This window comes from Corapipo altera, unplaced genomic scaffold (genome assembly GCF_003945725.1).
Source record: "Corapipo altera isolate COAL_440 unplaced genomic scaffold, ASM394572v1 61, whole genome shotgun sequence".
NCBI lineage: Eukaryota > Metazoa > Chordata > Aves > Passeriformes > Pipridae > Corapipo > Corapipo altera.
This window is the reverse complement of record NW_020884910.1, coordinates 1760337-1782822: the sequence shown is the minus strand read 5'-3', so window position 1 is coordinate 1782822 and position 22486 is coordinate 1760337. Positions and strand designations below refer to the sequence as shown.

The 22486-nt window shown below is 41.9% G+C and overlaps 2 protein-coding genes across 6 annotated transcripts in view; one reads left to right on the top strand and one right to left on the bottom strand.

Annotated features, from left to right (window-relative positions):
- Window positions 1-17209, top strand: part of CFAP44 (cilia and flagella associated protein 44) — a 43020-nt gene extending 25811 nt beyond the window's left edge. For all 3 annotated transcript variants that reach the window (XM_027653410.1, XM_027653409.1, XM_027653411.1), the window contains 16 exons: window positions 514-569; window positions 982-1144; window positions 1401-1531; window positions 2503-2723; window positions 3187-3352; window positions 4656-4833; window positions 6724-7224; window positions 8603-8806; window positions 9223-9418; window positions 10396-10503; window positions 11996-12126; window positions 13264-13380; window positions 14356-14557; window positions 15154-15314; window positions 16102-16236; window positions 16794-17209. In XM_027653410.1, coding sequence (XP_027509211.1) covers window positions 514-569; window positions 982-1144; window positions 1401-1531; window positions 2503-2723; window positions 3187-3352; window positions 4656-4833; window positions 6724-7224; window positions 8603-8806; window positions 9223-9418; window positions 10396-10503; window positions 11996-12126; window positions 13264-13380; window positions 14356-14557; window positions 15154-15314; window positions 16102-16236; window positions 16794-16928 — 2805 coding nt within the window. In that variant the 3' untranslated portion in view covers window positions 16929-17209. The remainder of the gene's footprint in view (window positions 1-513; window positions 570-981; window positions 1145-1400; window positions 1532-2502; window positions 2724-3186; window positions 3353-4655; window positions 4834-6723; window positions 7225-8602; window positions 8807-9222; window positions 9419-10395; window positions 10504-11995; window positions 12127-13263; window positions 13381-14355; window positions 14558-15153; window positions 15315-16101; window positions 16237-16793) is intronic.
- Window positions 17210-18686: 1477 nt separating this feature from the next.
- The window catches only part of BOC (BOC cell adhesion associated, oncogene regulated), a 95786-nt gene continuing 91986 nt past the window's right edge, over window positions 18687-22486 (bottom strand). For all 3 annotated transcript variants that reach the window (XM_027653414.1, XM_027653412.1, XM_027653413.1), the window contains exons 15-19: window positions 21816-22037; window positions 21173-21399; window positions 20540-20619; window positions 19722-19915; window positions 18687-19378 (exon numbers count right to left, since the gene is read on the bottom strand). In XM_027653414.1, the coding sequence (XP_027509215.1) occupies window positions 19194-19378; window positions 19722-19915; window positions 20540-20619; window positions 21173-21399; window positions 21816-22037 (908 nt within the window). In that variant the 3' untranslated portion in view covers window positions 18687-19193. The remainder of the gene's footprint in view (window positions 19379-19721; window positions 19916-20539; window positions 20620-21172; window positions 21400-21815; window positions 22038-22486) is intronic.

The window sequence follows — 22486 nt, the reverse complement described above, 5'->3', positions numbered from 1 at the left end:
GAAATGAGGCTTGTGCAATGCAGTGTCCATCCATCTGTCATACTTCACAGCTAATAATTGTGAACCCATTAAGCAGTCAGCAAAAGCAAACCAGATTAATTACACATGTTACTTGGAATTAGCCCAGGATATGTTGACTCTTGTCAATGTGGCAGTGAGGGGAGACAAGAGAATTGGGTCTGGGAGAACCAAAGATGTTATGGGACAGAGTGAAGTTAGGACAAGCAATGACGTAAATGGTTAATGTTGATGGGGAGGATATAGGATTTGTGTTCTCTGTCCCTAAGAATTGTGTTTCATTAGTTCTTTTACTTATGAAAGCCAGCTTCATTGCTTTTTCTTCTTGAAACATTAAAACCTGATATTTAAGGCCCATATAGTAATATTGAACATGAAGATTTCTTTTGGTTTTGTGAGAGGCAATGGGAGCTCTGTCTTAATGTTTATAAGAGCCTTATTGTCTGTTGAAGCTATTATTGCTTGTTTAAAGACAAGACAACATTTTTATTCCAGATTGGTCTTGAGAAGGAGAAGGCTGCTGAAGACATTGAGGATCCTGATGCCTACAAGTAAGAGATGCTTAGATAACGATGAAAGAGATTTTCAAGTGTTGGTAGCTCTTTCCTCACACCACATATTTCTTTTATCCTACTTAGAGGAGAGAGAAGTTGACCTGAATTTGGGTCATTTCTTTGTTATACACAAAGTTTTTTCATACTTTCCCTCCATACTTTTCTGCGGCAGTAATTCAAATATGATACTTACTGTGAGACTTACTTAACTTCAGGCTACAGGGTCAAAGCCCCTTGATGCTAGGAATGTACAGATATGAAGGAAGATGATTCCTTTCTAAGTTACATTAAGAGTCATTGAGTTCACTGGGAATTGAAGGCTGTCAAAGAAATCTAAAAGGTCACATAAACTGTAATCTTTCCTCTCTTTCATTAAGATAACACTATTTCCTTTTTCATTCATTTTCAGTATTGAGGAAGTTAAGCAGAAAAAGGAGTCTGAACGGATAATGAAGGAAGCTGAAGAAAAGAAAAATAAGAAAAGACAGGAGATAATTGCACTGAGACATGACTTTGTTTTTCTCCTTCAAAAGAATCAGGAGTTGCCCAAGCACATGCAGCTGCGCAGAGAGGTACATCTGGGTTTTATGAGGGCCAAAGATGTCCAACCCTTTGGATTAAGTTGCTGGAACTTCTGAATCACCGCTGATGATTTGTGCCAATTAAGAAGTATAAGAGAAAAATGTGGTTCTCTGTACAGATCCAAGTAGCTTCTGAAATAAAGGATTGTGTTGATGTGCGTGGAACTAAAGTACCTGGGCAAAAATATTTATTATCAAAACCTAGTAGCTAAGATAATGTGATGCTGGGTTTTCCATCTTTCTGCAGGAGTATGAGATGGACCATAGGATCTTTGAGGAGCTGGATAGACAGAAAGCACAGAGAATCCAGTCAGTGCAAAAGGAGCTGGCTTGGGAGCATGAGAAACAGTTGATTGGACTGCAGAAACTACAAAAACAGTCAGTACCACATTTACTTCTCCCTCTGACCTTGCATGGGACTTATTGTTTTTGAAGTTGTGCCTCCAACAAGGGAAAAGAATGTGATGTTTTTTCTCCCTCATATAGTCAATATTTCATCTGTTCTGTTATGATTCTGTTCTTACTTTATTTGGAACATACATGAAAGTACATATTGATATTTGTGTGAAATTAGTTCTTTAGAATCCTTGGTAAAAATTCAGATAGTCAAATGAAAGAAATAGCTTCATTCAGGTTAATTTCTATATCAAGAAAGCTGGTTGAGACTGTTTGCCTGGAGTTTTACCTCTAAGTTCAGTAAGAGCCCAGAACTGTTATTGAAATGTTGAAGAACAGCCTGTGAAATGAACGCCTGTTTTTCAGACAGGTTGCATGTCCGTCAGATATTTTAGTGTCATTGCTAACACAGTGTTCTCTGTACAATTTAAAGGTATGAAAAAACTTTCTCAAGAACACAAGTTTAAACATGAGGTGCATTTCGGGTTGCTTTTTGTAGATCTAAGTATCTAGCAAAAGATGAATTCCTAAAAATAAATACACAATATAAATAATACACAATAAAAAAGACACCTTAGGCACACAGAGGACTGGGAAAAAGGCTTGAATGAACATGTTTTTAATAATTCCTTAATGGAAGATGAAAGTTATTCTCATGAAGAACCTGGTGTAAGTTTCAATATTGGGAGAGGTCTTAATACATTTATTCTTGAGCGTCTCCATTCCTAGGTTGGATAAATGTCAATAGATAGTGTCAGATGTTATGCTGTAATAGCATATGCTATATTACTTATAGCACTTAAATATTGCTTATGACTTCTGAATTTTCGTGTAATGATTGCATATGCAATAAGTAAACTACACTATTCATGTCCTTTTGGTCAAGGCAAAATGGTATCTTGTACCTACTGACTAAATTTTTACTGACAGTTTTTTCTATTTTGGCTTTTCAGGTTTCGGGACTCACTAGAATTTACTGTTGTTGTTCATGCTATTCAAAGCAATCATCAGATTTCCACCTACAAACTTCTACCAGTGACTGAGAAATGCAGCCAAGATAAGGAACAAGTGGGCAGCAAGTGGAAAGTGCTTAAAGACAAGTGGAGAGCACTTAAACAGGCAGAAGCAGCAAAAAAAAAGGAGATCACCACAGAGACAAGGCATATACATAGTGGTAATGATAACTATTTAAATGTTGCAGTAATATGATTTCTGTCTTTCATCTCAGTTTGTTTCCCTGAGTCCAAGCTAAAGAAATAATAAGTGTAAGCGCAGGTAAAGAAATGCAGTGTGGTATATTTTTTCAGTACCTACATCATGGCTAGGCTTTCTGAACGAAGATTTGGGAAGGCTCTATCCACATTTGTTATAGGTTTTTTCAGTACTTACATACATAGTAACACTTATACATAGTTTTCCACGTTTAGGTCAATGTCACAAATTGTCTATCAGGCCCATGGGTAGAATGTGACTAAGAGTCAGGTCAAAGAACCTGAATACTTTCAGAACCTCCACTACACTGTAACTATACTGATTTACATCAGCTCTACAGGAGTTGTCCCAGGGGCTTTCCAGTAGTTGGGACTGCACTGTGCTGCATGGTATTTATAACTTCACATAGTTATTTTTTGGTCCAGATATTAGAATTTTTGTGGATGAGGCTGAAGAGCTGAAGATGCCAGAGGTCCAAAAGCCAACTGCACGTTATATAGAAATGAAACGTGAGAAAATCAGAAGACTTGTTGAGAAATCTGACAAAATTAAAGCCAAGATCATAAAGAGGAAGGCACAGTGGGATGAATTGTGAGTTTTGAACTGGACTCTGTGCCCTTTTAGTTGTGCTTCTTGTCTGAGGTCAAGTAATGCTATATAGGTGTCATATGGCACTATAATCTCTCTGCTTAGGTTTTTATATTCCTAAGGGCTGTAATTAAAATAGATGAATATTCATGTATCTCTGAGTCTCAAGAGAACATTAAAATATTTCAGTTAGTTTCTATGGTTCTTCTAAGCTATTAACAAATTTGAATTCAGCTAGGTAGTAAAATATGTCTAAATTGATCATGACTGAGAGACACCTAGGCCATTACAGTCAACTCTCGGTTAATCCTGTCAGCACCACATGGAGCAGATGCTGTAACAGGTGGGTTAGGTCACTGGTGTGAACATTACAGCCATTATGTCAGTGTTTCTAATAGGCCTTCATGCTCCATGATGAGCATGAGATCTTGAGAGGCAAGAAAGGGTGGCAGGACATATTTCACAGAATCATGGAATATCCTGAGTTGGAAGGGAGCCACAAGGATCACTGACATCCAGCTCCTGGCCGTTCACAGGACTTCCCCAAGAATCACACCATGTGCCTGAGAGCATTGTCCAAATGCTTACTGAACTTTGTCAGGCTTGGTGCTGTGACTATTTCTCTGAGGAGCCTGTTCCAGTGCTCAACCACCCTCTGGGTGAAAAACCTTTTCCTAATGTGTAACTTAAGTAACATCTTTGAATGATTTTTTTTCAAGGCCAGGTTGGATGGGGCTTTGAGCAACCTGGTGTAGTGGAAGGTACCCTTGCCTATGGCATGAGGGTTGGAACTAGATGATCATTAAGGTTCCTTCCAACCCCAACCATTCTATGATTCTATGCTCATGGAAGTACAGAAGTTCTTCATTAAGAGATGAATAAAAGGGAATGGGACCAATGTGAGTCAGAATACAAGGCTTTTAAGGTTATCGAGTGTTTAACAATATAGAGCAGGATAAGGTATTCTGTGCTACGGGCTGGTAGACTGTTGACACATGGCTCCCTGAAATTGAGAGCAGCATGTACTTACTTAACCCAGAACTCAGTCCGAGTGTGAAGGTTTAAACTGTCCGATAACAGAACTATGTTTTAAGAATTCTTAGGGGAAAAAAAATTAATCTGAGGTTTTCTTTCAAGTGTGCAAGGATATTCTTGCCAAAGTAGCCATTCTTTTGTGAAAGAAGCTTATCATTCTTGATCCCTCTTTCGCTGTCCTTGCTGCACAAATCAGAAGGTGTGAAATCACCCTGTTTGTTCATCTGTATGCTCTCTGTCTTAAAGTTCAGCTTTATTTTGTACCTACCAGATACAAGAGCAAACCTCGCAATGACTATGAGAATCCCAAAGATGCTGAGGAGATCAGAGAAGAACGGGAGAATATGGGATGTTATCAGCTCAAGACTGCCTCTGACTACAAACTCCCTGAACACAAGTATGTGAACACTGAGAAGAAGATGATGCAGCTTGCATCCCTGAAAGAGTTGGTATGTAAACTGCTTTGTTGCTGTGTATATTTCCCCTTTTTTGGTGGAGGGGGAAGGGAGGATAGTGCATTAGTCACTGAAGAAATTTTTTGAAAGGAAATCAAAGTGGATGTAGGAAGAAGCCTTGAAGGACAGACTGCTGTGTTGAGTCAGCTTTAGTTACAAATCAGCCTTTTTCTTGTGAACTGTTAGTGCTTCACCTTCAATCCAGGATAATCTTCAGATGGCTCGTTATAAATGAGAAAGAGAATTTACCTTTACTAGTATTTCAGCAGGAACACCTTTCTTTTTGAATTCTTCAGAAAGTCTTATCATGTAGTAAAACACTGAACTAAATACATCCCCCCCATGAAATACCTTTACAAAAACAGAGATGTGAGCAAGGATGAGTGTTTCTAGTGTGGCCTCTCCATATTTACACTTTGGATATCACTGATTCTGTGTACTAAGCATTAGAATCTTCCTGAGAAATCAGGTCTTTTGGAGCCACCTTGCTGCGATAGGACTTCTACAGCTACCACACATCTTTTAACCACAAATACGCAATAAGCTCAAGTGTTGTGCAGTATCTTTGCTGCTTTCCTTGTGACTTCTTTCTCCCAGTCTTTCTCATAGGAACTGTTTTTCATTTTATTTTGTTGGAGTGCAAAAGAGTGACACATTTCTTTATCTAAAAGAACAGTGAAGAAATACATCTATTGCACTTGGAACTGCCTAGTTACTTTTTGGTAGGAAGGCTTCTTTCTTGCCCTGCTTAGTGACAGAGGAGCCTCTTTGCTGCATGGTTTCTCTTTGCCTGGTGAAGTGGCCCTGAGTCTTCTCCAGCCTTATCCTCATGAACGTGTTGCCTGATCTCAGGCACCCTGTGTGCTGGATGACTTTGACAGTGAGGTCTAAACATTATAGAATTAATGCTACAGTCTCAGGGGGTCTTTTGGATCACTTTAGTCTCATGCTTGGGCTTCAGCACTTCATTGTAGTGCTGATGCTACCAGATACCCAGTGATTAACCTAATTCATTAGGACAAGCAATACAAACAAAGGAAACAGTTCTTTTCATAAATTCCAGGTTTGTACAGATGAAGAATTCCAGTTACTTCAGGTAGGTGGTGTATAGGCTTATTTTCTGTTATAAAGATCAGAGAGGTTTTTGCCAAATCTGTTAATGATACATCACATTCAATTATTATTTCATGTGAAAAGGGTCAACTAATACAGCACCTCCTTATTGCAGAATGACAGAAGTAGGAAGATGCTTCTGATGGTAATCTAGTCCGAACCCTCTGCTCAAACAAGACTACACAGAAGAGGTTGCCCAGGGCCATGTCCTAATGGCTTTCCAATATCTCCAAGGATTGAGACCCTGCAACCTCACTAGGCAATCTGTGCCAGTGTTCAGTTACCCTCACAGTAAAAAAGTGTTTCCTGATGTTCAGAGGGAACCACTTGGGTTTGAGTTTGTGCCCATCTCCTCTAGCCAGTCATTGGGCACCACTTAAAAGAGCCTGGCTCCATCCTCTTTGCATGCTTCCTTCAGGTATTTATATACATTGATGACATCCACCCCAAGCCTTCTCTTCTCCATGCTGAACAGTCCCTGTTCTCTCAGCCTTTCCTCAGAGAAGAGATGCTCCAGTTCCCTAATCATCTTAGTGGCCCTTTACTGGACTGTCTCCAGTAGCACTGTTTCTCTCTTGTACTGGGGAGCCCAGAACTGGACACAGAACTCCAAATGTGACCTTGCCATGCTGAGGAGGGATCACGTCTCTTGACCTGTGGCAATACTCCCTAACACAATCCAGGATAATGTTAGCCTTCTTGTGTTGAGGAAGACTTCTTATAATGTAAGTATTCCTGGGGAATCCTACTAAAATTGTTTTTCCGTTGCAGATCCATAGGAAGAAAGCGAATATGAACAAAGAGATCGTGTCTTTGCGGGACCTCAAGGTTTCTATTATTGATGAAATCAAGTGTTTAGTGAAGGAGTTGAAATCCATACAGGCAACCTTGGATTTGTCAGAACGTCTCCCTCTTCCCCTGATCCCTCAGCTACACCCAGATGAGGTTCCTGAAAAAAAATTTGAGTGCAACAGTGACATCCTCCAGAGGTTCAAAGAGGAGCTGGCCAAGGCAAAGCCCCAGGAACAATTGGAAGGGTCTGCCTCGTTTCGTGCATTTAGGCGTGGGTTTATTCCAGCTCCTTCAGTGGAGGAGACTGACCCCATGGCACAGGCTGCAGATACACACCCAGTGAACACAGCATCATCTGTGGGCACAGAGCAGCAGAAGGTGTTTGAGATTGAGAAAGCAGAGCCAACAGAAATAGAACTGGAAATTTTAAAGAGGGAGAAGATAAAAAATCTATACTTCCAGGAGACCTTGATTAAAAAGGTAGGAAATCAAAAGCTATTTTTGTCGAATTAAACAAGGCCACTGGATCAGAAACAAAACCAAAACCCTTTTTGTCTCAGGATTGCAGCTATTCTTACCTTTCTGAAGTTCAAAAAAATTATATCTGTTGCAAATTTGCAGTGTAAATCAGTATAAATCCATAACTATGACCTGTGGGCTGACTATCATTACTTGAAAAACACATCTTAGATTTCTTATTGATTGTTCTATGAAACTATGGGCAAAAAATCCCACGTAAAATGTTAGACAGTACTTGAAAACTTACAAAGAGTTAAAAAAGGAGCATCACTACAACTTTGTAGATTCATGATGTTCTCAGCTCTTAAATAACTGTAGTCCCAGCTCTTTGGTCTCAAAAACTATTTTTTAGGATTAGAAAAGGTACAAAAGAGAGTAGCCAAAATGATTAGTCATGGAAAAGCTTCTTTTAAAGGTACATCTAAACAGATAAAACATCTTTGGCCTGCAAAAAGAGCAACTGAAACAGTGGTAGAGATGTAATAAAGTTATGAATAGCATAGACAAGGAAAGTGGGAATCATCTCTTACAAAAAGGAGAGATATCAAATGAAATGGTCACATAGAAAGCTTGAAGCATGCAAATGGAAATAGTTTTCCTACCCAGCAATAGCTAAGCTTTGGAACTCAGTGTGAGAATGTGGGGGAAGCTACAATTTGATAAACTTTGGAAGAAAAATCTGTTCAAAGCTGTTGAACACAAGCACACTGCTTCAAACTCAGGATGTCTCTAAGTCAGAATTAGGAGGGTATGGAGAGTAGTGTACCAGAGGTACACCTGTTTGCTCCATTTCTTGCTATCTTTTCTCTAACTTCTGCCACGGGCCATCGATTCTTTAGTCTTCTCCAACACAGACACTCTTGTGTTTATGCATATGAATGTTTTGAGGGAATATCCAAATTCTGCTGTGACAGTCACATATATGTAAGTTAACATTGGCAGCTGCTAGTACTGATTTAACTGTAAATGTTTAAGGAAGAGCTGGCAGGTATTCCAAAAGAGGTCTGTCAAGGCAGAAGACTTATTTATTGCTACATAAACTACTGTAAACTACAGACTACTGTAAAGTATTCTCTGAAGAGTAAAATATTTCTAGGGTGCAGGGGAATGCAGTGAAAGATTCCTGTGAATCCCTAGTGATTGTTTTAATATAGAGCTGAGAACAAAGAAACATCTGGGGGTAACTTTGTCTTTCCAAGTGCTTCAGTAATCCATAGGAAATAGCATGCCTGAGTTGTTGATTTGGCAGAGAGAATTTTACCCTTCTGCTCCTTTCTCTAGATTTACATGTTTAGCTCCACTCGTAATACTTTTCCTGTTTGACTCTGATGTGCTCCAGATCAACATGCTGGTGATCAACTTTGATGCTGAACTTCGCCTTTTGCGGCACAAGAAGCTGAAGATGGATGTGCAGATGAAAAATGCTGACCTGCGCTGCATCACGTGCTGTGAAGAGCTGCTTATCCTGAAGAAACTTGAGAAACATGAAGACTTTCTCCAGGAGCAAATTTACGCCCTCATCAGTGAACAGGAGGCCATAGAAGTAAATAGGCCACGTGTCTCTAGATTTAACAGTACCATTAATGCAGGGGTTGAAACAAAAGCAAGCCATAAAATAAATGGTGGTATGCTTTTGCTTCATTTTAGCACTGATGCAGTGTCTAGTGCTAGATTTTGAAAACCAAGAAACTCTTGATGATCAACCTGGGACGGTCACTTTTAACTTCAAATACTTAATCTTTTCATAATCTTAATGTTTGCATTTTAATGGGTACTTCATGATGTGGCATAAGTGACAAATCACATACTTTAAGAACATACTCCTAGGTGTTGCTTGGTTGAACCATGGGTTTAAAGAGAGAAAGATGAGTTTTGCACATCCAGATCTTCACAGATGCATCATATATACATACACATGGGTGTACCTTTTAACTGAAGTAGGTTTATTTGTTTCTTTAGCTGGAATTGAAGAGCTACCTTGCACAAATTGAGGATAAAAAGTGTGAGATTTTAAAGCTTCGGGAATGTAAGAAAGCTCTTTATGCCAACTTCCAAGCATCCCTTGGAGAAGACAATGAATTTGCCCATTTTCTGACCAAGGTTCTGAAGAAGAAAATCGAGTGTGTGGAAAAAAAAGAAGTAGGAAGAGAAGCAGGTTGGAGATTCTGTTCTTTTTGTTTTATGGATTTGTTACATGTATGTCTGTGTGGTCAAGTAAATGTCTCACTCTATCTGGGGCCCTGAGTACATGCAGCACTCAAGTCAGTTCAAAAACCCATAGATCAGATGTACCCGTATTTGTTTGTATACTGACAAGGTGTTCTATGGCAACCATCCTGAATGATAACAATGCTCTGATTCAGTTTCTAACATGACTACGGTTGGTCTGATCATAGGTCCTGCAGTTTACTTCCTGTAAGTCAATATTGATGACTGATAATTGGTAAAAAGAAGAGGCAAAGCTTTAAATAGGTACTTCCTATGCTGTACCAATGGGAGCTATGGATAAGTTATTAGTCTGTCACACTCATGACATTCTGCTTTAATCTGCCCATTGACTGATGAGAGATCATAAACCTAATCTGCAATCATCTATTAGTCACAGGACGAAGCATATTACAAAAGGATTTAATTTGTCTTAGTGACTCAGTTTTACACTGTTAAAGCTAGGCAGCCGTACTGAGCTAAAATACTTGTGCTCTTCCTGACTTGGCTTTTGATTTCAAGTGGGACATGATTAGCAAAAAGGGCAGACAATGGTGATGCTTTTATAATAGATTTGTGCCTCCATATTTTGTGTGATTGATTAATCTGTGTAGTAGAATGATAAACCCACAAGTTTTAAATTCCTGGCATGTATAGAGAGGAAACATTATTGAAGTCCCAAAAATATGCCTGTGCCTGTGCCTTTGCCTTTACTAGGTGATCTCTCTCCCTCTTTCTTTTCCCCTCTTTTTTATTTTCTGTGAAATCATCAGATCAATGCATTAGGCACAAGGTGCCTGGATTCACCTATTACCAGGATGATCTTTCATGGATTATTAGGATTATGTTCACCAGCACATTGGCATAATGCACAGCTGTGGGTCTGGAGGTGTTTTGAAAGCCAGTGTTACTGTCTCTTTTTTTCAGATGAAGAAGATGAGAGTGAAGGGGAGGATGAAGAGTCTGACTTGAAGCCTGACGAAGAAAATTCTGGATCTGAAGATGAAGTCTTTGATGACTCTGTTTGCCCGGATGGTACCCAAGCCATTATTTCCTTGCTTTGACTAATTGTTTAGCTTTAGGGACAGTATTGTGTATTTAAAAAGAAAACACAGAATTTTTCACTATTCACTGCACATTAAAGCCATGAAGGGCTGGAATGTGTGTGCCCTTCCTGAGTGCAGCATTTTTCCCCATGAAATCTCAGTGAAGATAATGAAACAGCTGGTAGCGTAGGGTACTCTAATTAAAAAGTTTGGAAAAATAAAACTTAGCTAAGCACTAAGAATTAATTATTTTGTGTAAAGAACCACTCACCATCATGGCTGTTTTGTGGAGAAAAAAGGCTCCTGTCAGGAGTGGAGCTGTAACAAGGCTGTAGCTGCTCTCTGAAACCTCCTGCCTGGCCTAGCAGGATCCCTCCCTGTTCAGGGAAGTTCTGAGGCTCTACCATGCTGTTAATTGAAGCTCTTTGTTACCACCTCGTGGATTTATGCAGCAATTGCCTGTTGCTAGGCTGCTCTCTTAAGGGTATCTGAAAAGTTAGGAGCTTTACTTTGCAAAATCCTCTTCATTCATGCATTCAAAAAGGCAAGAAACTTCTCCCCCGCTTTTTCTTTTGTCTGAGTTTAACTAATTTAGGGTGTTGTTTATTAAAAATTCTTCAATTGGTATGCCAATGACCATGTAACAACACTGCTTCATTTTTAAGTTAGAACTTACTAACAGTCCACCTTACTTTTTTTTTAATTGGATTTTAATATCATTTCCACAAATTGAATTTTTTATTAACTCCTCATTTATCTCATTTTTCAATGAAATGTTGTGAAGAAATGAATATTTTTACTTTTTATTTAAAAAGTCCAAATTACTAATTTAATAGGGAAATTACATGTTGCATTAGCCTCTTCATACTTGTCTTTTCATGTGTCATTTTCTTTGCCTTTATTGGACTCTCTTTTTTATTACTTTGCCTGCTGATTTGGGCATAATTATGCACTTGATTAGTATGACTGAAATCACAGTGTTAGGTAGAAATTCGCAGGTCTTCCTTACCATGAAACAAATGAAAGAGGTCCTGTGAACCACAGCTTCGTTTACAAATAGAGCTACAACTGAATCCTACAGCAAGTTCTTAATTTATAGGGAAGGGTGCTATGGATAAAAAACTATGCGTTCACATAATTGAACTGTAACATGTATTAATTACTGAGACTGTATTGCTTAAAAAAGCTAATTTTTGAGCACTTGGCTTTAATGTTGGCTTTGATGCATTTAATCTGACTTCTGGAAACAAACCTACTGAATGTAAAGTAAAAAAAGATCCATCCAAGACATTCACCACCTCATGGAGGAATGTGGCTCACGGGATTTATGTTTGAGAAAGCTCAGACATAAGACCAAAACCCTGGTCTTATTAAGGGGAACACTTGGCAATGTGCACAGTAGGAGATGCTACCAGCTCCAGCCAGTAACTATAGTACAGTCATAATGGAACTAATCTGTTCTTTGGCTCTTTCCTCCTCAGACTGCGACGAGGCACTCTTCCTAAACACCCTCCAGCTCCGGCAGCAGCGGTTAGACATTGAGAAAGCTTTAGCAGAGGAGAAGAAAATTGCTGCTGACCTCAGAAAGAAATATAATGCCTTGGCTGAAAAGGTATTGTAGTGTTTTCTCAGCAAACATCAGCATGCTCCACTGAAAATGTTGTGCTAGTGATTTTGGCTAAGATTTATAAACAAAATCCTAAGCCTTTGAGAGGCCTCAGTTTGGATGGAGGTATCTGTGGTAGCACAGAGGCAGGAGGCAGCTCAACATGGGTCAGCTGTCCTCCTGAAAAGGGGGAATCAAGGTAGTCCAAGCTTAGCTTCTGTGAAGCTGGATCCTGGTTTTAGGTCCAGTCCCTTTCCAGCTGTTTAGCCATCATGCAGCAGCAGAAGCTGGATTCTCTGGATCAGAAGAAACGCCTGGTGTAGCCTGGCCAATCCTCTGTGCAGGTGTGTGGGGATGGAGAGATGGAAGAATACTTATCCTAGCATGAATGTAGGTTAAAATAAATGCATAAAACTGCTATTGTTCCATCTATTTCTTTTGCTTTTAGTTATTTTCTTTTGCTCTTTGTCACAGGTAATCACTGAATAAACTCTTGATGCAAATTTTCCTTTTAGCTTTTTTGAACTCCTGCATTCACTAAGACATTTGATTTATATTAATTCAAAAATATATTCATTTGAAGGGTTATCCGGGATAGAGAGAGAGTGCTTCCAAAATAACATTATGCAAGTCTTTCTTTTATTCTGTCTCAAAAATGTTCCATCAAATATGCTTAACTTACAACATTTTTTGTTTAGTTTTTAAAGGCTTTCCTAAGTGCCAGCTGCCACATATTCACCCTGGGGTCTGACATTTGAGTCTGAATTGTTTCTTTCTCATGCAGAATCAATAAGCATTTCCAGGCATAACACAATAAAAATTATCTTGCAGGCTCTGTAGATCTACAAGTATTTTAGATGTTAAACAAAGCAGCTGTCTCTTGATATATACAGGGCTTCTCTAAGGAGACATTTACGAGTGCACATGTGTACAGACGTATTCAGGTTAGAATACTGCTTCAATATATAGATAAGCCTTGTGTTTGTCTATGAAACTCACCTATAATATGTAATAAAAAAAAGTAAAAGAGCATTTTTTTCTATGCTACTTTCCCTTAGGATGAGGAACTCTAACAGAACCTTGCTACCTTGTATATTTTGAGTACTACAGGATTTTTTCAATCCACAATTTGTCTTTCTGCAGGCAGAAGAAGTGGAAACCAGTCTGGACACAACAAAGAGGGATCTGGAGATCTTTCAGTGGGAAAAGCTGCAGAGACTGAATGAGCTAAATGTAGTTGTGCCTTTGAAACTCCATCAGGTAATTCAAGATGTTGTGCATCTGCAGGTGCAGAATGGCCTATGTACACCTAAACAATGGTGTTACTGTTCTTTGGACCCCTTAGTTCCTGATTCACCGTATTATCCTGGGAATGAAGTGCCATTAATTGAACTTCATGCTGCTATTTCCTCTAGAATTCTTTTTTTTTTCCTTCTCCTGGACTGACAGAATGAGGTAAGGACAGGCAGGTTGGTCCATTGCTGAAACGTGCATAGTCTTCAGGTGCTTTATATGTTTGGCATGGTATTTTCCTTCAGGACCTTATCTACTGATATTCTTCTGGAAAAATAACCAAAACCCACCCTAAAAAAAAACCAGACCAAAAAAGTCCCAAAACTATTGAAACTCATGTGAGTTCTGCCCAATTCAATAATGTTGGATTGGATACACTGCATTTGTTTATACAGCTGTGAGCACAGGGAAGATAGTAGAAAATTAAGAGGAAAACTCATGACAATACTGTTTTTTTGTCTGGGCTGAATCATGTCCTCAGAGAAGATAGGCCTCTGCCTGTTAGTGCCTGCATACTTTTCAGGCAAGCTCAGCTCTCTCCATTTGTTCTATCTCCCATCATTAAAAGGTTCATAATAAAGACAGGGGAGTCTAAGGCCTGACTGTGCAATCCTGCAGCTCCTAGACAATTCAAAATTACAGCTGACAGGGAGTGGGTTACTCTCCCTTTGTTCCAGGAGCCTTTGAAGGGTGGACAGCTTTATGTGTAGGCAGTCGTGATAGATCTAAGTGGTCTTTCAGCTTCACTGAGTGGTAACAATTCCCTGGCCCAAAACACGAGTTGTGCTCACACTTACTATTACCTCCCTCCTTAGTTCTCTATTGCTTACACATTTGTTACCCAGAGATCACCAGCACCCTTAATAAGTAAAGTCACCTTAATAAGTAAAGTCACCTTAATACGTAAAGTCAGCCTTGCTTATTTGTGGCTACTTCTTGCAGGTGCAGTGCTTAGTTGATGGGGAGATGCCCAGTGACTTCTCCCAGGCTTTGGTATTTACCAGTCAGTCCTTGGAGTACCTGCAGAAGAGAGTTGTGGACTTACGTAATGAGAAGACAGTGCAAAGGGAGCATTATAAGAAGGCCCGGGAGAAACATAGGCAGCTTGTCCAGGACAAAAAGGAGATGGAGACAGAGATTCGACGTGAGTAACAGAGACTCTGAACTACACAGCACGCTAATGCTCATTCCTTCCCCCTCACTGGGTGTGGGTAACTCACCACGTGTCTGTCTCTATACTTGCACAGGCTGTGCGAAATAATTTGGGACCTTAGTATATGTAGAGTTGACTGAGGCGAGACACTGGAAGTCTGGATACATGATTGCTATTTCTGGTTATAAACCAGAACTCCTAGGAAGAAAGTTGCTTTCCCAAAGCTATGTAAGGTTTTTTTTGGCAATTTCCTCTTCTGTGTAACATCAAAGAATGAAACAAGCCCTATTCAAAACACTTTCCCAAGAACTAAACCCAAAGCTGTGTCTAGCACCACCAGACCTGCAGAGGCCCTATATAGCCTATGGTGTGGGAATGGCTTACTAGGACTGGCTTAGAGTGTGGCTTGATGAGCACACAGGCATGATCATGGGCAAGGACAAACAGCAATACTCAATTGTGAGCTCTGTGTGGGTTTGTGTGAATTATTTATTAGAAAACAAATACCAAATTGCTCAGAGAAAAAGCTGGGATAAGGCAGAAATTCTTATTAACCAACAGTGCTGCCATTTGTGCCCCTCTATTAGGACTGGAAGAGAAGTGCAATCATCTGATGATGGAGAAGTTTGGTCGGCTGGTTGATTTTGAAGCAGTTCAAGCACACTCTGTTAACATACCCATGGAGGACATGAAAGTGAAAATAATGGAGAAAGAATATGAGCATTACCTGGAGCTTAAAAAATGGGAGGTAAGGAGGAGGAAAATGAGGAAGACAAACGTGTTATGATTATCTGTTAAGGCTTCATTTCTCTGGAACTGCATAGTTACACTAAAATCTTTTGTGAACATGCTCATGTTTGATTATTTTTCACTTGTCATTAATAGACTATAATATCCATCATCTTTCCTACCTCTGCTCCAGTTGCTGATGCACATCCCATTTTCTCATGGATGTAGTTGATGATCTCGTTTTATTTTCCTCAAATGCATTGTTCTGCTTCAGTCCCCATATGAAGTTCTTCCAGAGTGCTTCTCTTTGGTTCTCAGGTAGCATTCAGCACCTACTGCCTTCTCCCACCACCTTTAGTGACAAACTGTTTGAGTACAGGGCAAGCCCTGGCTCATGCCTGGGATGCCAGTCTGTGCAGTCTGGAAAGTTCATACCTCTATCTGGGGGAGCCTAAGGCTCAGCTACTGTTAGTGCAAGGAGGCAACATGCTTATGCTGCCCTTACAGAAGGGCACACAAGGGTACAGGAGTACTATGTACCTAATGGCTTTCTCTTTCTCACAGTTTTGCCTAACTGCTTCACTTACTTAGGCATTTGCAATATATATATGTGTGTGTACATATATATATATATATATATAAACATGACAGATTGCACTAAAGATAGTGTGGGATCAGGTGGTGTGTGCAGGATCAGTCTGTTGTTTACATGTCTTCTGTGACACTTACATTGTGCCTAGCACTTCTTCCCCACTTCACACTTTTTGTCCTCTCTCATCCCTGCTCAATATTTTACATCTTTCCAGGAAAGAATCTTAGAACTGCAGCAGACGCTAATGAAGGTGACAAAGGAAAACACCACCAAGCTGCTGCAGCTGGAAGAGTTTTGCCAGGAAAAGCATCAACTCGAAACTAAGCTGGATTCACTACCAAATGATCTGGTAAGCCTCTTAGCCACTGTACTACATGCAGGTTTGGGACTGTTCAGAAATGGGTAAGGGATCATCTGGCCCTCAGCAGCTGTCTGGTCTTGCACCCTGCTCTGCTGTTAGGGCTAATAGTGGGACAGGAAGAATGGCTGCTCCAGATCTTGTAGAAAGGGAGAGTAATGAGCTGATCCTGAAGAAGCCATATGTTGGCATTTCTGTAATTTCTTACTTAACTGCTTTCTAAGACTGAAACAAATTCCTCTTATTTCTAATTAAAATATGCCTTGCAGGAATTAAAATATATTCCTTTGTTACATGGAAATAGTATGTAACAAAGTGTTCCAATGAAAAGTGGTTTTATTGCTCTGTACTAGGGGATAAGGCAGCCACCTGTGACAGCCTAAGTTAGTGGTCCCTCACTCTCAAGTTTCAAGTAGTTGTCACTAAGGAATGGAGAAGTCATGGAGATGTCCTGCTTCTTGGAAAGCTTCACTTCCCCCCCGTGAAATAAATTTCCACTGTTCATCCTCCCATGTTTTATAGAAGCCTTTTTTTTCCTCTCTATCCAGGGAGCAGAATTTCAGGGCACCCAAACTACAGACATGAAAGAGAGAGACAGGCTGGGGTCACGGCTCATGCGCATGGCTCATGACATAGCCCACGTGAGAGAGGAGATCAATCTGGTCAGAAGAGGTGGGTACTGAAAAGAAGGACTCGCTTTCCTTGGCAGGAAAGGGGGGCGCCTCTTTCTACAACCTTTCACCACAGGACTGTGAGACTCCAATTGAAGCACTCCTTGTTCTTACACCAGCAATGGTAACTAACAATCCAAGTTGCCCTTAAAATTAACCGTGGCAGCAGTCATGCCCAGAGTGAGAAATTGTTTTGGCTATACAGGGGTCAGTTGTAAAGGGTTACATTTGTTTCCTCTATCACAATATGACTGCAGCAACAGATACGGAATAAAATAAATTGCAAATAAAACGATTAAATACTGTTATCAGTCCATTGGAGAGACTTGCACTGGACAGGTGCCCTGTGTGTGTGTTTATTATGTTTGTCTGCTCTTCAATGAAGTGGCCATGGAAAGCTGGATCAGAGTTTCACATAGGCAAATACAGCTTTGGTACCTTGTTCTCAAAAATGGTAGAAGAGGTCTGCCTTAAGGGTGCATTTGTTATTGCTGAGCATCCCAGCAGGAACGGCACTGCTCTGCTAACTGAGCTAGTAAAGGAAAGTGCTATTTACTGGGAGAAAGCAAGGGGGCTTTTTTTCCTCAGAGCCTGTGGTGCTCAGAAGGGTATGGAGCAGTGGAAAACTGCACTGCAGTGCAGGATGTGGCATTTACCTGGCATGAGGAGGGTACAGCAAATGTAAAGTCAGCCTGTAACTCCACTTGCACCTGCCTGATCAGAGTGAGAGAGCCAGGCTCAGTGTGTTTTCAGGTCTTACTATTTTTTGCCTCTTGCATTTAGTATGGTGGCAGCATGTGATCATTTACAGCACCTAACCTTACTGAGAAAACTTCCTTCATCCCCAGGGTGAAGGATTATGTTGCACAGGTCTTCCAGTGCAAGGCTTCTGAGAGTGCATGGGAACACTTGGGGGTTGTTGCTCATTTTTAATTGAATAGGTTGGACAACCTGTAGCTGCTCTTGCTGTTCCTCCCCCCTCCCTGCCTTTTGCCACTGGTCTTTGTGTCTCTCTCTGGTTCTTTTGTTTGGGGTCCCTTCTGGGAGGCACCCGCTTGAGCTGTTATGGTGTAGCTGCACCACAATTAAATTACTTTAAGGAACCAAACATCTGAGACTCTGCTTTGGGGAATCCAGGGTTGAGCCAGTAAGAGAAACTTGTCTGATAGTGTGAGTGGGGGGTGTGCAGAGAGTCAAAAGGGGCACCTGTTGCCTCACTGGAGCTGCCTACTGTGAAGGGGCTTCGGTCCCAGCAGTTAAAAGTCTTGGGTAGAGGGAGTGTGACTGCCAGAGTGGCTCTTGGATGGTCAGAGAGGAAACTTTCCTTAACAGTCCCTTTGGAGGTGCTGAGCATCCCATGTTTCCTTAAGGAAAAAAAATCACTCTTATCCACAGGCCTGCATGCTGAAAGTTCCTGAAACTGGAAAACCACAGGGTAGGGGGTGGGGGTAAAGGAAACAAGACTGGCAGAGATTTGAGTGTCTGGCTGCCTCCCTCCATCACCAAACTCATGCAACTATCCTTGTAAATAAATGAAAATTTCCTCTAGCTGTGCTCCACACTAGAAGTTTCATGTCCCTTAACTGGCACAGGTAGCACCTGTCCCTCTTCTGAGCTCAGCATTAAGGAGATTTCACCTTGGTGGCTATTTGAAAAACTCTTAACTGCAGGAAAATGTCACCATTCCCCAGGTGTCCTGCTTGCTGTATCTCTGCAAGTAAAAAAAAAAAAAAAGGCTCATTCTGTGTGAGGAATTAGCATAAAGCCAGGCACAGCAAAGACTAAAGCCTTTATTTGAGATGTTAAAGCGTGGTTTGTCTTTACAGATAGGTGGCTGCAGATGGCGTGTATGTGAAGGGTTGTTTAAGTTGATTAGGCAGAGTGTGTAACTCCAGTCCATTCACAGGAGTGTGTTCCTGGAACAATCCTTCCTGTAGGGGACAGGAGAAGACCTTTTGTGAAGCCCTCCCTGCAAGAGGGTGCTCGACCTTGGTGGTGGCAGCTCTGTTTGGACCCATGTCCAGCAATGTCTCTTGTCCAGCTGTTGCAATCCTGTGCTCTGATGAACAGCCAGGGTGCCACAGAGAGCTGCTGCTTTGTTTCCTGGGTCCTCCTGTGACCTTGCTGAGGATGCCTTCTGTCTCCATAGCATTATAAAAGGCACATATACATCTATATACAAGTGCATAAATATATAAATAGGGGTGTTATACAAAAATAAATACCCTTTCTCTTTTTCTCTTTAGAATAAGTCTTTTGCAAAAGGCAGCTTGGTCCCTAGCTGGGGGGAGGGTGAGTCTCTAAAGGTCTCAGTGGTGATGGGCTGCTGTTCAGGTGTCTTGGTAGATCCTGACCCAAAGATGTGATCACTGGATTCTGGGAATGGAGATCTCCTCTGGACTGGCAGCACTCTAGTCTTTCTACCTCTTCAACTGGCACTAAGCCTAGGCAGCAAGGGCTTCCTGAAAGGGAAAGGAGCAAGAAATAATTACAATGCATGATGAAATGAGAGATGAGATGGGAGGTTTTTAGTTAAGAGTTCACTTTTTGAGGAGAGGTACTCTGGTCAAAGAGGAACATGTGCATTCTGAAAGTCTATATGGGAATTCGATCCCATGACTGCACAAAACAAGTCAGATCCATACTACAGTTGTGGTATCAATGGATCACGTCCTAGGGAGATGGATTCACGTAATTTGAACACGAGCAATCAGAAATGCTTTACAGTGAGATTTCCCTTCAAAATCAGCTTCAAATGATGAGATGAAGGAGACATGGACTTTTCCAAAGTATTCCACCACTGACCTTGGTGGAACAAGGTGTCCCGTCGAGGATCCAGGCTAGGGCATCCCACTTTGCTTCCCATTACTGGATGATGGAGGCCAACAAAGTGCTCTTGAAGGTGAGGACAGTCATCTTGTTGCTGAAGAAGCTGGTGGGTGGAGTCATCTGGTAGACTGTAGAGGAAAGAGCTGTCTTCTGTTCTTGAGCTGGGCAATCTGGGGAGGCAGGCAGAGAGGTTTGGTGCTGTTAACAGATTTTTCTTCCTTGAAAGAGATAACCTGTGTAACAGTCAGCTGCATCAATGCAGTGACACACAGCATTCTTAAGTGAGGGGAAGAAATGGGAATCTACTTGTGAGACGGGAATGAGGTGATGGGACGTGGTATCCCTGATCCAAACAGCCAGTGAGTGCCACAGGAGCTGGGAGAAGTAGTGCCTCATAGGGAACACGGTAATAAAGACATCTGAACAGTGAGACACAAAGCACCCCCAGCTAGAACCCAGGCAGATTCTGGGGCAGCTGTTTATCAGCATTCAGTCATAGCTGCTTGTTTCTATCGTTCTGCTTTTCAGTCTCCCATTCAGGAGTAGGAGGAGCAAAAGGGGACAGGGGAAGTAGGTCTTGGCCACCTTTACACACCTCTACAATTTAATTATTCCTCCCTGAAATCATGAGAGGAATGAGCTTTACAAGAGAATTTGGACCAAGAAGGCCTAGTGGTGGAGCATGGATTTGTTTCCCAAATGAGTTGGGACAGATGGGAGTGTATTGAGGGCAAGCTTTTGTGAGCGTGTAGTCTTGTGGGTTCCATCCACCCCCTCCACAAGCCAGGACTAACCTGGAGGGCTGGTAGTCTTGCTGGGCATTCCCATTTTGCAGCACTCTTGCCTGCAGCAAGGCGTTGGTCTCCTCGTGTGTCTGGAAGGACAGAGAAGGATTCTTGGAGCAATAGCACATTAAGAAGCAGGTGCTGTGATCTGGGAGTTGAAACCCTGGGGCAAATGGGTGAGGCTCTTATGGCAGAAGGCAGAGAAAGCTGAAACTGTTTATTTTGCTACAGAGGACAGTGAAACTGAGCACTGAAAAACTCACTTCATGCTTACTGCTGAATCAGTGGGGGACAATAACCAATTTATAGTCTCTGCCAAGGCACTGCCTTGGCCTATGTTACTCTTTACACACAGAGTCCTCAGCACTGTCAGTCCTTGTGAGCTTCGCTCAGGAGAAACAGGAACCTCCTCCATACTTAAGAGCCACTCCCCCAAGAAACCACCTGTTCACCAGTGTTTTGGAGACCTTCCTGTTCCCCCCATGTCTCAGACTCCACTGCAAAGAGGAAATCTCTTTTAAAAAGCCAGTGTTGTCAGTTCTACATGCTGCAAAGTGTGGCAAAGTCTGGAGAAGCCCTCCCACTGCAACCATGGCCTCCAGCTCATGTCAAACCAGCTCTTAACTACAGGTGTGGACATACCGGTGGCACTTCATCTGGGCTGTAATCTCGGGGCTTGGTGCTTGCATACCCCACTCCTGAGGAGGGGCAGATGCCATTCAAGTGTGCCCTGTTGGCATAGGGCTGCCCATTAATGTAGGGGTGTCCACTGGCACGAGGAGCAGAGATGCCCCTCAGTGGCACCATGGTGTACTGGCAGGATGAGACCAGCAGCCCAGCTCCTGGAAAGCCCATGTCAATGGTTTGCTCTGCAGAGGGAAGAAAAGGGAAGTCTGAGGGAAAAATCAGAGGTAAAGCTGAACTTCTTGAAGCTCAGCAGGGATAGCGTTAGGCTATCCTATCAGGAAGATGTTTTGGCACCCAAAGCACCCTTGGAGCCAAATGGTGTAAAGGGGCCCTACATAACTGCCAATGGGGAGTGTCCCTTTGCCCCTAGTCCCTGAGGTTCCTTTTCAACAAGGTAAGCAGAACAAGGGACAAACAGTGGCCTTTGTCTTTATGGGGTTACATAGAGCATCCAAGACCTGCCCTCTGCCCACCCTTTCCCTGCTTCCAGAATGCGCAGCCCTCACATTTTGGGCGTTTGACCAACTACACCCAGGGTCAGATCTAATCCACAGACAAAGCATATCTTTTAAATTAGCCCTCAAGAAAGAACCCTTACTCTGCTTGGACCAGGCTCTCCAAAGGCAAAAGGGGATGAAAGCCACGATGAGGAGTACAATAGAGCCCAGCACGACGCCTACAATCAAGTATGGCAAGTCACTGGAACGGGCCACCATGGCTCCTGTCCCCAGGCCACTGTGGCCACCACTGAGTGGGGGATGCTGCTGGGGGGGCACTGTGGAGGGTGGAAGACGACCTGGCAGGCCAAGAGACTTCCGAGCTGTGAAGGGAAGAGAGAGTGAGTGTTAGACACAGACATGGCAGATGGAATAGCAGCCTCTTCCAGGGAATTCTATGCTGCTGTGGAGTGGGCAGACTATGGTGGCTTTAAAGAAGCAGCCCTGGATGATAAGATTTCCCAGGCTGATGCATATTGCAATACAGACAAGTCCTCTGTGCTTGGTTTACAACTTTGCTAGATCTGCTCATGGACTGCTAAAGCAAAAGCAAAAATGAAAATAGCTTCTCCAAAACACACACTTGGGCTCAATGCTGTTCCTATCATGACAGTGCAGCTGCTTGGAAGACAACATTGGGACCTGCTTCTAACTCAATGCAGGAGTTTGGCACAGCAAGAGAAAGGTAGTCCTTCTGGTTCAAGTCACCATCTAGGAACTCACCAACTGCATCACCAACTACAACTCTGAGGGACAATGATGGACTCTGTGC